This window comes from Petromyzon marinus, chromosome 6 (genome assembly GCF_048934315.1).
Source record: "Petromyzon marinus isolate PM22_M1 ecotype Great Lakes invasive population chromosome 6, UKy_Petmar_22M1.pri1.0, whole genome shotgun sequence".
Taxonomy (NCBI): Eukaryota; Metazoa; Chordata; class Hyperoartia; order Petromyzontiformes; family Petromyzontidae; genus Petromyzon; species Petromyzon marinus.
In genome coordinates, this window is record NC_133672.1 from 1,806,053 (window position 1) to 1,823,401 (window position 17,349).

The 17,349-nt window shown below is 48.1% G+C and overlaps 1 protein-coding gene across 3 annotated transcripts in view; it reads right to left on the minus strand.

The window, feature by feature from the left end:
• The window catches only part of DPP3 (dipeptidyl peptidase 3), a 70,078-nt gene extending 58,653 nt beyond the window's left edge, over positions 1 to 11,425 (minus strand). For 2 of the 3 annotated variants that reach the window (XM_032948430.2, XM_076063587.1), the window contains exons 1-7: positions 11,302 to 11,425; positions 8,737 to 9,032; positions 6,553 to 6,642; positions 4,601 to 4,738; positions 3,988 to 4,062; positions 1,795 to 1,888; positions 1,162 to 1,292 (exon numbers count right to left, since the gene is read on the minus strand). In XM_032948430.2, the coding sequence (XP_032804321.1) occupies positions 1,162 to 1,292; positions 1,795 to 1,888; positions 3,988 to 4,062; positions 4,601 to 4,738; positions 6,553 to 6,642; positions 8,737 to 9,024 (816 nt within the window). In that variant the 5' untranslated portion in view covers positions 9,025 to 9,032; positions 11,302 to 11,425. Of the gene's footprint in view, positions 1 to 1,161; positions 1,293 to 1,794; positions 1,889 to 3,987; positions 4,063 to 4,600; positions 4,739 to 6,552; positions 6,643 to 8,736; positions 9,033 to 10,762; positions 10,785 to 11,301 lie in introns of those variants that run through there. The other variant, XM_032948431.2, reaches the window with a different exon arrangement.
• Positions 11,426 to 17,349: the final 5,924 nt, after the last annotated feature.

Sequence of the window (17,349 nt, forward strand, 5' to 3'; positions counted from 1 at the left end):
GGCAAAATTACTAGTTACGTTATGTATTGTGTCATGAATGACATATATACACACACACACTTGTAGCATGGATAGTGTGTGTTACGCGCTTCATTACTCAGTCGGCAGCAAGCTTACAAGAGCAGCACATGTTATTGCTGCCTTAGCGGCTCATTGAACACGGCCGCACACAAAAAAACATCTCGCAGCCAAATCTATTTCCACCCCCCCCCCCCAGTGTGAAATAGTGATGGAGCTATGCGAGTGGCGTACCAGAGTAGTTGTTAACGCAGCGCAGCTCGCTGCACGCTTGGGGCACGGAAGTGCAACGGCACCACCTTCTCACAGCCTCCGCCATTACATTTCTCGTGCACCAAAACAATCGTCGGCTCGGAGCCAACGCCATTGGATGGCTAAAAGAAGCTGGACGCAAATTCATGACGCTCCTTCCCGTTGCAAAACGGCAGTTGCGCATCTCGACAACCACACCACGAGAGAGACCGCCACTGGATTCCATCGCTGCTGTGCGAGTGCTGGCCATGAAACGCGCACGTGCATTACGCCATCGTTCTTTTCCCCTTCACTTTGAATTTGTGAAAAATTGTTTAACACCTCATCGTTTGTCGTCTTACTGCACTGTCTTCAGAAGCTGCCATTTATCAAGTTGCATTATTTATTGTTAGACTATAAAAAATTTAAACCCATCATGTGCATATATATTTTTTCAACAATTGTTATGGCTTTGGGCACTTTATTGCTCTTTGTTTTCATTAGTTTTTCTGTGCAGCACTTTTAAGGCAATATTATTGCGGTAAGGTGCTGCGCTCTATACAAAAGTAAACAGATTGAATTAGATAACGGCTGGTTGCATCGAAACACCTTTAAGTGTTTTTAATGGTCTTAACTTGCACAGCTCTACAGAGCATACAAAGGCACCTCCACTGAGCTTCTTAAACCAGCCGTCGGGGGATGGGCCGCAGAGCCTTTTGACCACGCAATGCGGTCAGGACACGCGGGGGGGGGGTGGGGGGTAAACATCTCTTCACAACGCCGTTGAAAATTGGCAGTCGTGGCCAATGTGCGAACAACAGTGCCATCACATAGCCCACACAGTGGGTGGATCGCGAGCAGTGGAGGGGGGAAGAGACATCAACAGGACTGGAGTGTGCAGCGACTCCTCACCTTGGCCTTCTGCAGGTTCTCCACGACCTTCGTCAACAGGGGACTGTAGTCTCCACGTGTCACCTTGAACACCGTGCCTTCAAACTCGTACTGACCGCACTTGTTCTCCTTCTCTCCCTCCACTGGCTTGTCTGGGGGAGTAGACACGAGGAGAGCACAGCAGAGAGTGAGAAAGGCGCACAGTGACAACACACTTCAAGGCACCGGGGCCTGCTCACGACTCGCCAGCCTTCTTGCCCCATCGTTGTTCAAAGACTTCTTGATTCATGGCCATGAGCCAAAGATCAATTCTCTGTAATCGTATATTGTCCAAGTTGTTGATCCAATCTCATTGCTTAATCCTCCATTTGGTCCATTCACAGAAGTTTCAATCGCATTTGCAATAATTGTAAATAAACAATCCTTACGAGCTAGATTTCATGCACGTCTCGAGCGTAAAAAATCGATTTTAATTGCCAACACGATAAAGCCCTAAACTAGGTGAGAATTCCACATTCGTATGGAAGGGATAGTCTATCATAGGACCACCACACCAGTGACTTCCTAACAATTTGGTACTCGGCCGATCACAGCGCAGTGTCTCTGGGAGGATGCGCAATGTGACGACTCTGGGGACACGTGGCACGTCCTAACCTTGCTTGACGATGGACGCCTGGCGGACCTCGTACTCCACGCCGCCATCGCTCGCCACAGTCTTGAAGAGCCGCGTGTTGTACGCGCTGATGCCCTGCGAGAACAAAACAAAATCGGGTGCAGCGGCGGAGACGGGGATTGTCCATTACGTCGACTCAACTGAACATTTACAATGCACTGCTCATTGTGGGCCCGTTTAAAACACAGCGGCTTCCGCCCCATTCGACCGCATGAAGGTGGGAACCCCCCCCCCACCCCCCCCCCACCCCCCCCCCACCCCCCCAATCAAGCCACGTCAAGAGTGCCGCGGCTGGTGACGCCACCAACCAGTGCCCTTCACCTCCCGTCCAGCATCACGCGTGGAAACGGAGGCGGGGCTTTTATTTCCAACCATGTTAAGATTACTCAAGTAACCGAATCGTTGAAGAAGAGTAAATCGATCATTTAAATAAATTGGATGAACCAGCTCTTGCTGCAACCCAAGACTCTACCACAAATGTTTGTACCCGTCCCGCTCTCAAAAAGTACACCTCGTTATTAGCAAAAGAATGACACAGCCTCTCCACTCCGTGCAGGTCATGCCAAGTATTTGGCCATATTTTACCACTTTGGTCACTGTCGCTTGGTGAAGGGGGGGGGGGGGGGGAGTGCCTAGGAACAGATCAGGTATCACGCATCACCAATGTTCGCCATGGTTGGGAATCAAACTCAGGAAAACAGGTTCACAGCAATGCAAAGCACTGCACCGCTGGTAGAGAACTCAACTTTAAAACATAACCCAAGGACGAGTGTATTTAATGCGCTGGTCTTCAGAGATTAGGCCATGCCAATTAGCATGCACAACATTACACAGACGACCAACATTTCAGGAGACGTATATCGTTTACATACATTTTTATACTATCCATCATTCGTATCACGCTCGTTTACCCAGGAAAATCTCACGAGTCAAGACTATTAGGGAGGGTTTCTAAACCATCCATAATACATGTTTTTTTTAGGTTAGATCGCGTAAATATATAAATGTGTCGTTAAACCCACCACCACCCGACACAGCCAATTAGTAAGGGTTGTCACAAACAAAACATGCCAATTTGTTACTAGTGCAGCACACCGGTGTGTCTCCGGTGTGGTGCACTAGTAACGAATTGGCATATGTTAAACTTTCTAAAACATTCGAAGTGGGGTACGATGTTTGTGTGTGTGCGCAATCCCAATTGAGTAACTTGCAGGTAATCTTTCAGGTATTGAGACGTTTGTTTGGCCAATACCAATAACAAGTTATTTTTTAAGCTTTGGGAGAAAACTAAAAGAAACCGGAAGAAACCCTTGCAGAACAGAGGAGAATATACAAACTCCACTCAGAAATCCGCCCGAGCTAGGAATTGAACACAGAAATATTTTTGTGGTGAGACAAGTGTTTCAATTACGCCAGTCTTTCAGAGCATCTACCACTCAGGAAGACGAGTTCCTAAAACGAATGCTTTACAATATGTCATGTTATAGAGGCAGCGTTAATGCTCATGTTTATAATACAATTAGCCAAGGATTGCACTTATTTTCGCTTATCTGGAACGTCGCTTAATGCCCAAAGTGCTGAAATGCTCAAATGTTTAATTGCAAGAAGCTCAAAAACCGTGGCAGACGCAAGTCGACAACCTAACGGCAATTAAAAACACAAGCTCGCGCGCAGTCACGGGGGGGGGGGGGGGGGGGGGGGGCAACATCCAACCATCGCAAGCGACTCACGCCAAATTACATACAAACGAGCAGCAATCGTCGCAGACAGCTTGTGAACGATCGTTTGTGATGCCAACATTTAAATTCTCCTAAATTAGGCGCGATAGCAAATTATATTTGCATTACAGCAGGTCTGCTTTTGAGGAATTAATCTAATTTAGATTTCAAATTATAGCCGGCAAAACATTAATTCCCTCCACGCAGCCCGCAGCCTCGCTCCTAGTGGAGCAGGAGGAAGGAGTGCTCGCGGTTTGCCGACAGGACAATAATCCCATGTCAACTAAACTAAAAAAAACCCCATCACAATAATTGAAAATCCAAGCCATTTCACTTTATCGGCGAGGCTATTCGTTTCTAAAGGAGGTACTTTTCCTCTTGCGTTTCCACCCTCCCACTCCCGAGGGCACAAAGACTTCTGCAGTGCACAAAAACGACCACCCCCCCCCCCCTTACCTTTTCATCAAGGAACTTCTGCACAAGCTCCGCGTCCGCCATCGTGCAGTTCCCAGAGAAATACGACGAGATCCCCTAGGGCGAGAGCACGGGAAGGGCACGCTGCGCATTACGGGGTGCCACGGTGACAATACATTTCACTACCTTGTCTGGTGTGCAGGAGGTCGTGGGTTCGATCCCGACTCCAGTATATTTGGAGTTTGTACATTTCTCCCCGTGGTCGTGGATTTATAATAAAAATAATAGCGACTTGGATGCTGCACAATAACAACATGTGGGTGACCAATTCCGTCAAAATCCTTGCAAAGAAAATGCAATGCCGCAGAAGCCTGTGCCAAGCAATGGTTCCGAAAGCTCAATACCAAAAAAGGAATCGTCTTAACAACTTCAGAAGGAACCCAAAATTGGTTCCTTGCGGTCACAAAGCAACTCGGTCCACCGAGACATCCCTCTACAGCAAACAAATGCACGTCATCCGATGCTCACACGGAGAATACGCGACGCCGAAGTTGGCGACAAAACCGCCAGAAAAAAAATGTACGCGGTTCGGCGGAATAGAACAAAGCGGCGCAAAAAAAAAACCCGATGACACGGCCCTGGCAATTGTGTGCACCTTGGTGCCGAGGCCGAGCTGGCACTCTCCCGGCGCCAGCGAATACATGGGGCCGCTGCACTCCTGCCACAGCGCCTTCATCTCCTCCGCGTTCTTCTCACACGCTGCCGAGGCCAGCACCAGCTTCTCCAGCTTGTCCTGTGGCGACACCAAGCGCGATGTTTGGTAAAAAGGTGCAACCCTGCAGTTACTTGCTCACGCCACAACGCTGGCCACACATCTCGGAAGAGGTGGAAGTGACCCCCACGCCATACCTTACTCAACCTGCCGATCGACGAACTGTGGTGCAGCCATTTACACCATTGGGCGCACCGAGCTGGGGGTTGGGATTTAAGAAACATGCCCATTGTACAATGTATGTTTAACTATAAAACACGAATTGCCGAAGTGAAAAACATTGCAAGCTGTAAAATAATAAAATTTTGCTCTTCATTAGAAATAACAGGGTTTTACCACGAAAAAACAGACACTGTACCAGTTTGTACGGTACTGCTATTTGTGTAGAGGAGTATTGTAACCAATGAGGGGGCGAGCAGAGGGAGGTGCGAGCGGGTTGCCAATCAAGAATGACGTAACGTCACGGTTTGCGGAACGGTATTTGGAGAGCACCTTCGGGAACATGGGCGGAGCCAAGCTGGGGGGGAGGAGCCGAGCTAGGGGGAGGAGCCGCCAAAAGGGTTCTTAAGGAGGGCCCTGTGACGGAGGCGTGGTCGTCATAGGGAGCCAGGGTAAGGATCGGCTGGGAGAGGGTCTCTCTCCATCGTTGCGGAGCGGTGTTGGCTGAACCCCCACTCCGGGCAGACGAGTGGGAGAGCCAAGGGGATAGCCGAGGGTAGGGTCCGCAGGTGTTGGGTAAATGGTCAGCCTGAAGAGGGTCCATCTCTCCTCGTCGCGGAGCGGTATTGGCTGAACCGCCGCTCCGGCGGACGAGTGAGAGAGCCCATAGCGGAGCCGAGGGTAGGACCCAAATAGTATTCAGTGTCCGGGGTAAAGGACCGTGAGAGGGTGCACCTACACTGGTGTGAGTGTAGGATGTCGAGTGTAACAATGTTTTAATAAACAGCAAAAGCCCTTATAGAATTCCTCATCTCCGCGTGGTTCGACTGCACTACATTTGCATAGAACGAGGTCCCCCCCATAGCTGATATGGAGTGCTATTTCGCAATTGAAAACGAATTTGTCTACTCGATGGGCTTGGTCCAAACATAAATGGCCTGCTCGACTGACAGTTGAGAAACATGGTTTAAAAATCGAATACCGGAACGCTGCCGCATTCACTCAGGTGATGAAACAGGGGTGCGGCCTCCCCAGAGCTGACGAGCGAAATGTTCCCATTGACAAGTGGCCAACAGTAATATATCACATGACGGCGTGCGCAGCTAGCGGACTGGTGGCTTCGCAAGATGAAACAGGAAGGATCCAACGCAAATATGTAAATTGCTGGAATAGGGCTGCGATCATTGCCTCATTAGCGTCTCACAGATGTGTGGCAAGCACAAGCCGTTAACGAGACACTAATTGCAGAGTACCTTTTCCCAGGAGCTCCAAGACCTAAGCATTGGGCAAACACTGCGCGATTGTGATATAAATCATAACCAGGAGATGTTCATTGTCAACAAAATGCAAGTCTTTGTTTTCAGCCTGCAAAACGCAATGGGTGTACACAATCTAAACATTTAAAATTAATTCAATGCAATATTTGTAGTTAGGGTGCATTTGAAAAGTTTTAACAAGTTGTCAAGTGTGGTTCCAAGGTATACAATTATTGGGTTGCTCTATTGACAAAGCAGTTCTAGAATTCAGAAAGCCTATATAACGTGGAATATTTACACCAATTGTATGGCTGTACGCAACCAAGCACAAATAATTTGAAAAGTAACTTTGTTCCATTTACATTTTCTAAACAAAGACCTCTAATGTCGACGCAACTGAACAAATGCATTTAACCAAACCTTAGTCACTGCAGGCACAAATTTGGTGTCTCCGAAGGACTTGTAGTTCCCCATGTTGTCGTAGACACCGGCGGCGTACACCAGAAAACTCTGCAAGAAGTGCAACATGGTCACACACACGAGCCACGCACGCGAGCTAGCTTAGGGGCCATCCATTTATCACGTACGCATGTAAGGGGGAGGGGGGGTTAACTCAAATGCGTACGCTTACGTATGGGGGGGTGGGGGTCGACTGACAATGTACGTACGCATAGGAAACGGGGGGGGGGGGGGTGAAGCCTCGATAATAATTTGTCTACATTGGCCTTCTAATGAGTTAGATAGTGCGGCGGTGGATTGTTTGCTTAAAAACGTTAATATTATTCATCCTTGATAGTTTCTGCGTGGATTAAATAAATCGGTCGTTCTATAGGATTCTAAAATGGATGGCCCCTTACCAACCGCGCAGACCGTTCCGGCAAATGCGACCTCAACGGCAGCCGAAACAAATGTTTTAAGAGACTACAGCTCCACATAGAAAATTAAAGCAAGTTTCAAGTTGACTTTCACCAGGGTGAGACTTTGAGGGACCAAGAAAGTCTCATATGCAAGGGTGAACCTGCGGCTTCAATTTGCCAGAAGGGGGTAAACGATTGCGGCCGTGTATAACCACACTTGAGCAATACGCGTTTAATGTTCGACATCGGAAATTTGGACCAAGACGCCGGAACACAATGGCCTCTTGCAAATGACAATATGGGGATCTTTAACGTCCACTGTTAAGCACAGTGTTATTGTTATGGTTATTACACACGGCAATAATAAAAAAAAAAATCGGGATAGTCGCTGGATTTGAACCGGGAACCTCTTACAAGGGTCCGAAATGTTTGAACAAAAGGTCTGTAGAGTTCTTAAATAGCGGCTTTACATCATCAACAACGCTACAATGTGCAGACACCTTCAGGGTGGCAAATAAAATTTGATTGTGGATTGCCGGGTGAACCGAGCCACGGGAGATTTCCTAACTTGGCCATGTTTCACCTCTGTTTAAATATAAATAATGGTATTTTTGGGAGAAGTTTTGGGGGAATGAAAGACTTTAACAGAAAGGGTCACAAATGAAGCAAATGTGAGATTAAAGTCTATCAGATTTCTGAGAAGTGGCCATATGTAGATGCTATATAAACACTATGGGTGCGGACATCACCCGCCGTTATGCAGCTATGCACCGAAACCCAGCACAGGTAGCGATTTTCAGATCAACACAGTAGCTCAGAGATCCCAGAGCATTATAGCTTGTATATAAATCATCGATAAGAGACCCAACTCCTTTCTAAACGAGCGCATGTCTACGAGGTGGAGGGTCAAGCTACGAATTTCAAGGTGCCCCCCCTCAGCTCCCCCCCCCCCCACGTCATAAAGGCGAGTCGTGACAAAAAAAACAGTCACAACGAAGACGATCACTCTGATACAGCGATGTGCGAGCCGAGCTTCAAGGAAGACAAACAGCTGTCATCATCTTGTACAATTCAAGTCACGCTCGCATGAATTTCAGGAATCCGACGACAGCGCCCTCTAGTGCAATCAGTTGAGCATGACTGTCCTACAATATTAATAAACCCACGTACAAGTCCTACAAATTTATTTAAAAACGGTCACAGCACCACAGCCACTGCATTGTGGGAGCTGACAAGGGTGCATTATTGAAGCCAGCCACGTTTACACCAGTGGAAGTCGGCGCGTGCCAGGAAGCTAATCCCACAATGACTATGCTCCATACCAGGGACTGGAAAGACACCGTTTCGGAGTTGAATGTTATCACTCTGTGTTGTACGTGTGGCTGTGGAATAGAATGAAAGTACCACGGCGCCATGGTGCGATGTTGTCTTCATAACATAAAGCTGCTCCCAAATCTGTGTTTATGGGCTGTGTCAAGAGCATGAACTCATCCACTCCTCCCAAACAAGTGATCGCAGAGCCACACAAACAATGTATTTGTTTGTGTGGCTCCCCAGTGGCGAGGTTTACACACCACACCAGGTACTAATTTGAGGCCGAGTCGACATAGGGGAGGCCCATGACCAGTTCAGATAATCGTCACTGTGTTGGCCGTGAGCGGGAATAAAACTCGGGTGGCTGGGTTAGTAGTAGCAGAAGGCGCTAACCACTCCCCACACCGACAGAGCAACTCCCACACACACACACCTGGTACTCGTCGGCGGACAGCCCGAGGCGCGTGGCCAGCTCGCCCAGCTCAGCGGGGCCCTGCGCACGGAAGAGGCGCTGCAGCAGCGCGTAGAGCGCCGGCGACTCGGGCGACGTCTGCAGCAGCACGACCAGCCCGCCGTACCAGGCGGCACGCGACAGGTAGTGCGCGTACTGGCGCTCGCGCGCCGACAGCAGCTCGAAGGCGGCGCGGCACTCCAGCGGCACCACGCTCACCCTGTTGGGCAGGATGAACTGCGGGTCCACGGTGGCGGCGGTTCCCGACATTTTTCGGCCTGCGACGTCGGTATCAGGGGGAAGAGGACGGGGGAAAGGCGGCGCAGCGGTCGAGCGCGTTAGCCAGCGAGTCTCGAGACCCAACCAGAGTAATGTCTACGTGCCATATCCTTTTTCTCAAAAGGACCCCGACAATCACGGGCTTCCTTCCATTTAGCTCTGCCCATGATATTTACTCAATAACTATGCATTGGACACTGCCAGTACCAATACGTTCATATCCAGTCTCTCGTTTTCTCATTGCATCTCCATAAATTCTAACTTGCCTACTCCAATTGTTCCTGTTAACTTTCTTCGTGTACCTGGTGTGTGTAATAATACATTTATCTTACTCATTTTGGACCGTCAATGAAATGTGTAACACCCTCCTTAAAAAGCTCATCTTTTTCTTCTAGCTTGCCTCTCCGGGTCTTGTTAATAGTGCAGATTTCTCATCCATATTAGTAACCCCGTGTGTTAAGAGTCAGTATTCTAATTGTCGTCAATTAAGTTTTAACACAGATCCCATCTTCGAAAACACAGCTGTTGCCAGTGCTATTCTCATTTGTCTTGGATGTACCTTCCATCTTTACGGTGTTCATGCTACCTCGTTACAGTGCTCCAGGCGATTCATGTTTGATGTCGCCGACTTGAACTTGAGCTTATTTATTGCGACCATACATAATGGTTTCGTAGACTGTCAATCTTTTTTAAAAAATTAAATGTAATTCAGCGCATTTTGCAAATCCTTCTCAGAATTTGCAACGATATCCGCATGTCTCTGGCTATTGAATTTTGTAACCACTAACCTTAATGTAATGAATGTTGTGTATGGTTCACGTGACTCTATAGCTATTGTCATATACGTACATATGTCAAGACCGATACACTACTGCGCCTTGTTTTAAGCAGTAGTAAAGTATCTTACGAACACGGTGGTACAATCCACTGCTGGATGAGGGCCCTCCCCACACCTTGCGGGTCGTGGCAGCTACAGGACCATACTTCATCCTTCTGGTCAGTGCGGGTTGGTTAAGTCGGACGAGGGAGTGAGAGGAGGGGGGGTATAGAAGTGCCGTACAACAGTGCAGTTTGCTGCTGCTGCCAACCCCGCGTGATCGCAGCGCAAGTTTCAGGAGCTCGAGGCCAAAGTGGAGGGTCTTGCCAGCCACGGAGGGCTTCTCGCGTGCGTCCTGTATGTTGAACTTCTTTCGCGCCGTACGTAGCCGACCGTGCTGATCGGAGGTGCGGCTCCACGCGCGTTTGTTACGCGTTCTCGTGTCAGCGTCAAATACAACCCGAGAATACCCTCATGGGCGGCGTTTACTCGAATCCGATCAACAGATGCATGCCGACAAAGCCCAATGTTAAGCGCCCGCATCCCATCGGGACAAGTTCGTTCTCGGTGCGTGCGTCCACCCCCGTCAACCCCTCGTCAGTGCCCTGCCGTACACACTACAGACCCATTCCAGAACTTGCTGGTCACCCCGTGCCCCTTACACATCTCAACGTGCATCCTGCAAAGCCCCATCACTAGGGAGAAACACAAACTTGTACATAGTTTGCGGGTATCGAACCGGCTGTGTGCGCCGTATGGCCCCTCACGATGTCCTTGGACAAGCACGCGGCCCAAACCCGAGTGGGTCGACGGCTGCGCCCGCACCTCCGTTTGGCGTGCGGTGCGAAAGAAGTTTAACAAACTGTACATTAAACACACGCACAAACCCCCCCCCCCCCCCCCCCAACTTACAATTTAACGACTCCCAGATCTCAACGACAACAAGAGCTGCAGCTGTGGCCAGACACCGCGGGGTATAATAAACACAAACACCTCTCCCCTGGACTCGCACGGCCGGCCCACCTCGCGAGACTGCGGCAGCGTTGGAGAGGGACCACAGTACTACTACTAAAAAAAATCTACGAGCGAAGGGCTTCGCTTGGACACGATTTAAAAAAGAAAGTAAATTAAAAGACACGCGGATCGCGTAAAAAGCAAAAATGTTGTTTGTTTACGCTCAAATCAAAGTTGATAAAGGCGACGTCGTAGCGGCCGCGGGCCGCATCCGCGCTATCGTTTCTAGCGAGTCGCGCCGGCGCGGGTCACGTGCGGTGCGCTCGGCCAATCGCGAGGAAGCTCCCCGCCGTGCCGAAGCGCGCTGCGATTTCTAAACCGGCGTCGGCCTTCATTTGGCGGCGCGTTAATGAAGTTGTCGCGGTGGACGAGGTGGAGGTGGGAGGAGGTGAAGGAGGTGGACGAGGAGGCGGTGGCGATGTGGAGGCACCACGTACCTGTAAGGTGAGGGGGTGTGTGAGACGAAGGCCAAGGAGACGGAAGTCTGAGAGCACGCGGAGTGAATGGTCCAGCGGTGTGGGGGCCCGGCTTTAATGGGGGAGGGGCGGGGCGAGTGGGGGGGGGGCGCCTCGAGGACCCCGCGCAGAGCCCGGGCGGGGCTGCCCGCGCAGCTGCCTGAATCAATAAACAACGACAACCCGTGACCCACGTGCTGCAGGTGTTTGGTGATGGTGCTGGAGGTGTTTGGTGATGAAGGTGTTTGGTGATGGTGCTGCAGGTGTTTGGTGACGGCGCCGCCTGGAGGTGTTTGGTGATGAAGGTGTTTGGTGATGGTGCTGCAGGTGTTTGGTGACGGCGCCGCAGGTGTTTGGTGATGGTGCTGGAGGTGTTTGGTGATGGTGCTGGAGGTGTTTGGTGATGGTGCTGGAGGTGTTTGGTGATGGTGCTGGAGGTGTTTGGTGCTGGAGGTGTTTGGTGATGGTGCTGGAGGTGTTTGGTGATGGTGCTGGAGGTGTTTGGTGATGAAGGTGTTTGGTGATGGTGCTGGAGGTGTTTGGTGATGGTGCTGGAGGTGTTTGGTGATGGAGGTGTTTGGTGATGGAGGTGTTTGGTGATGGAGGTGTTTGGTGATGGTGCTGCAGGTGTTTGGTGATGGTGCTGGAGGTGTTTGGTGATGGAGGTGTTTGGTGATGGTGCTGGAGGTGTTTGGTGATGGTGCTGGAGGTGTTTGGTGATGGAGGTGTTTGGTGATGGTGCTGCAGGTGTTTGGTGATGGTGCTGGAGGTGTTTGGTGATGGAGGTGTTTGGTGATGGTGCTGCAGGTGCTGCTCCGTTAGCAGTGCTACACAAGCACGGCTATTTTAAAAAATCAAGACATTCGTCAATAACATTGCGATTCATATAAATACTGGAATAGGCAACGTTTCGAACAATGAGCCTTCGCATCGTGATTTGAAGAGCCATTTCCCGAGGCGTCGTTTGTTTTCTATATATTACTTTGAGCTCGTGTAAATTGTAAAGTTTAAAATTTCAAATCTACCATTTAAATTTCACGATCATCGTGATAACTATTTCCCCTTTAAGATGCCAAAGTTGTATTTCACAACTTTTGAGTCATTTTATCGTCTTGTTTTGTGCTTTGATGTTACTCAACATAGGCCGAAAGAACCAAAGAATATGAATTCCTGCAGTCACGAAAGTTTAAAGTAAAAATTCAACATAGGCCTGCAAACAATTAGGGCCCCATGCACTGCTGTCAGTGTTGACGCCACACCTCTTTGTTATTCAGCTAGGCCTCGGCAAGGTAAGGTAATTTACCTTTTTACCGGGTAAAAGGGTAAAGGTGTCGACATGCCAAGGGGTAAGGTAAAGGGTAAAGGTAGCTCGGAAGAATTACCCGGTAGGGTAAAGGTAGCGCGAAGTACTACCCGGTAAATACCGTGCCTTGTTTACTACTAAAAGCTGCGTGGCGCAGTCCGTGGCTTCCATTTAATAAGTATTTTTTTTTACTTTTTTTAAAAACACGCTTTAATGAAATGTACGAGTAATGGCAGAACTCCACGACTCCAGGAAGTGGCCCCGAAGCTTGCCGTAACGTAAGGGGCCGTGGTGATTTACAGCCAACGTTAGTTGACTGTGAACAATTATACCCAAGCCGAAACATAACATATAAAAATGAATGTTTAAAAATATGTACTTTTAATGATGGAATATAGTATTGTCATCAGTATGACATAAGTATACCAAGTTTGCAGTCGATACCACATTGGGAAGTGGGTTAAATTAGAGTTACAAGATTTGAGGATACAACAACACAGTTAAAAGAAAGCGTGTAAAATTGGAATAATCGATAGTCTTCTATAAGAATAAAGCGCTCTACCTAGCATTTACCTGCTATAAACCTTTTTCATGTGTAGTAGTACCCCAGTAATTACCCTATAATCGGGTAATTTGCATGGGGTAAGGGTAAAAGGTAGGGTAAAGGTAGGCTCGTTGCTTTTACCTTACCTTGCCGAGGCCTATATTCAACCATAATTAATTTACGAATAAACATTATTACGTGAACATATTGAGCAACGTGCAGGAGGTTCGGCTTGAACTCGCTCCAGAGTTTGCCTAATTGCTTAAACGAGTGGTTCTTGATAAAACAAAAAAGTGCAGCTTGTTGGGCACGTGCTCGGATTCACCTCTAATTCTCGAATTGCGCCACGTGCTAACGCGCCACACGCGCCACGTGGCTAATTCGCTTCCGCGTGCTGCTGGAGGCACTCAAGACGATTCACGCGTGACATTCAACTAATACCACTGGCGTGCGTCGTTAGCACGGGTTTAAGTCGGGATTAGCAAGAAAACATCGATAACATCGGTGACATCGATGTTGGGATTCCTCCGCTAAGACCGAAAGACCCACTTGTTTTGTCACGCCGAAAAACATAGTTGAAGCTCTTCGATGCGACAGAAAAGATAACTGTTTCTTTTCAAACGTCGCCGACACGTGCATGCGACCTCTAGATAGGGTTACAGTGTTGCAGAGGACAAGTAGAGTTTGCCAAAGGTTGAGCTTTAACCCTGCAATACCAGCCTCGTGGCTTTTGATTACAGTACTTTTTTTCGTGCAATTTTTTTAAAACTTATTCACTTCGATAATCAGCATTTATTTTGTATATTTACGTTGCTGTATCCTGTAGACATTAAAAAAAAACTCCGATAAAGGATCAACATCGGACAGACTTTCGTGTTTTCGTGTCAATCTCACGGCGTGCCATCAGTGTTTTCATTAAAAGTATCGATGTTTACCGATCGATATTTCATGGCCAGTCTCAATTGGCAGGGTTTGCCAAACTGAACTGCAAGCCTCGCGGCTGAACACCACGCTGCAACTCCGCTCTTCCCGCGTTCAATGTACTCCCCATTCAAGTAACAAATTAACTCGTCCCACGCTGCACGCGGTCGATGATTGCGCGTCACGTGCTACGTGACGCGCTAAAGCAATTAGCGCCGTCTGCGTGAACAGAGCCGATTGAGATCTCGGCGTGTCTGCGTGTCTCTGCCGCACCTATTCCGTGCGGCGCAGATCAGCGCTAATTGATTAGTACGTCACGTGGGACGTGTTTAACACTGGGATATTTAACCAATTATTGAAATCGGAATACTTGAACCGGCGAATCCACCAAACAAACGAGAGGGTGACACTCAAAGCTTCACACGGGAGGATTAGTAACGCTGCAGGAACTATTTTTGTTCCTGGGTAGTAATTGTTATTTCATAATTGCTTATGCCTAAAAAGTACAGAAAATGGCTATTATTCCCGACAGTGATATGTTTAAATGTACCTATTTTCAATGAGAAAACGTGGTGTGCATTTGTGTCATTCCTTCACATAAAGTCCTGGTCACAGAAGCAAAGTTTGTGGGGAATAGCCATTTTCTGTCCTTTTGAGGCATAAGCAAAGAGGAAATAACACTACCCATGAACAAAAATTGTGTTACATAGTGTAAGAAACATCCACTTGTTGTGTACTGCTATCTCATGGCTACCTCGCAGCCTCGGCGAGGGGAAACCCCTATTCTCAAGAGTTTGGGAGTTTCACAAATCTTCGTGATCCACCAAAATCCCTCGTCTCCTGAGCGCTGTGCAACGGGCATGGTTTGCCGGATCCACTGCTGCGCACGTGGTGCGGCTGTATGCGCGATAATACCTCAACGAGGGAAGTTCAAGTTGTACAGAAGTGAAAACTTTCGAGTCGGAAAGTTCACAAGAAAAAAAAACTCGCGCCACCAGATTTCGGTGTTGACGAGAGGGGTGATTCATACCGCACATTTCGTTCAAAGGTAAAAATATCCGCAGTGATTTTTGTTTCAGTTCCTCCACAAACACGTGATATTGTCACGCGTTGCATCAACGTTTAATGCTCCGATTAATTATTAATGTCTCAGCTTCCCGGTGACTTGAACAATTCTCACCGTGACAATTGAATTTGTTTTGATGTTGGGTGGTGGAGGGTCTTGCGACAATAATTTACAAGTAAAAACCTACGTGTTAAGAAAATCGTGATGTGAATGGTGAATTAAACTTATTTATATCACCCTGCCAGGTCACTCCACGGCCCCAGATCTTCTCAACTTTACATTTGCACAAACAAATAGCGTGCCGTAAATACAATTGTATTTTGTTTCAAAGGACGCATAATTACAGATACGATCGGTCAGCTATACAAAAAAACATCAAATCCGTGTGCGTGGGTGTTGTCACGTCCCACACACAGGAGCCCACAGCAGCAAAAACAAAGATCCCCCGTGTAGCCTTTACGGACTGTTGGGGAAAGTGCTTTTAGCGAGCACCTACGAAGACCGGAATGGTACACGAAGGGGCCAGCACCATGCCCAGCCGATTTCGTCTCGCCAGTGCTGATGTTTTTACACACCGCATCAGGTACTCATTTGAGGCCGAGTCTACCTTGCAGCACGCACAGCCCTCACGCACCACGGCCCGGAGAGTGAAGCGCTCCTCCGAGAATAGAGTTCCCAATCTTACCTCAATCATTCCATTCATTCCTTTACAAACCCCTCATTCCTTTCACTTATTTCTTCTAATTCACTCATGTATCCCTTATTTCATTCTCTCATGCTTCATTCACTTACTCATTCCTCCATCATTCAGCTACTCGTGTTATTCTATTATTGCGTAGGACAGCCGTATGTTCTAGAGCTAGATGCCAATGTAGAGGTCTGCTCGCCACAACCAGAGGGCTTTAGGAGCGTTCGTGTAGTTGTGTTACTCCTCCTCCGTTGGAACAGACTACAGTGGTTTACTATGAGTATGGTCCAGAGTAAGTGTTGCATGGCCACAGTCGTACTGTGGCTTGTCTTTAATTCTCCACTTAATTCCTCTCAATCGTTCGAATGACTGCACCTTCAATTAGCACGGTTGGCTACGTACAGTGCGAAAGAAGTTCAACATATACATGATTCTTGGTCCATTCAATAATTTCGTCCAGCATCTCCCACCAGGGCCCCTAATGCTCTACTAAGACGTCCTGGGCCAGCCGCTGCTTGGGACGCCTGTTGCTAGGGACACCTGATACTAGCCTGATAGTTGGTCCTCGTGGCCAGGAACTAAACATTTCATTTTGCAATACACGTCGGTGTTTTGGGTACATGGGTTAATTTTAATTTTGCAGTCCATATTGCTTTGCGCCCATAATTTGGAATAGGTCGTGGGAAAAACCAAACAAACGAACTTTGTTTTGCCTGCACATCTACAGGTGGGCTTTCGATTGATACCAAATTTGTCAATGTAGCTTGAAAAAAGTTTGTTGAAAGTGATGCATACAAATAATGCAATATTTATACATATAGAAAACTCGAAAATGTGCTTTAATGTTTGGCTCACCAAAGCGATTGAAAAGTCCTATTTGACCCTCGGTAAAAAGGTCCCAACTCATGGTCGAGGTAAACACGGCTCCGTGTCACGAACAAACCCCTAAAGCCTTCGCCAAGCGCCGTGAAACCACGGCCGTTGGCAACGCCGCTCCACCGTACCGACAGCCGGGGCAGCTGGCGCCGGGGAGCACGCAACGAGAGAGCGGCGCAGATGTGCCAACAGGATACACCGAGACAAAAATTACGAATAGGCTGCGGGAGGGCAGTGTAATTACGCACTGAGCATCGACAGCGAAGCGAACGTGCGGAATGTTTAATTAATTTCCAAACTCGGGCACCAAGCGAGGCATCCAGGAGTGCACCGCTCAAGCACTTGAGCTTCTGTCCGCTTCTGCATGAAGAATGTAGAAAGCATATCTTGCTGGTCACAGCTTACCTGTTGGCAGACACACACAAACTAGCTAGGATGCAGAGTGATTGGCTTTGTTACCCTTCAGCCCCCTAATTAATGCATGTTATGTCCTTGAAAGCATTGCTTATTGATATGTTAACAATGTGAAAAGTTATGAAAAGGTGGCAGGAACTGTAACATATATAAAGTGACGTGGCAACAGAAATGGCTAAATTAGGAAATAAATTTCAATACTAGGAATGAGATGGAAT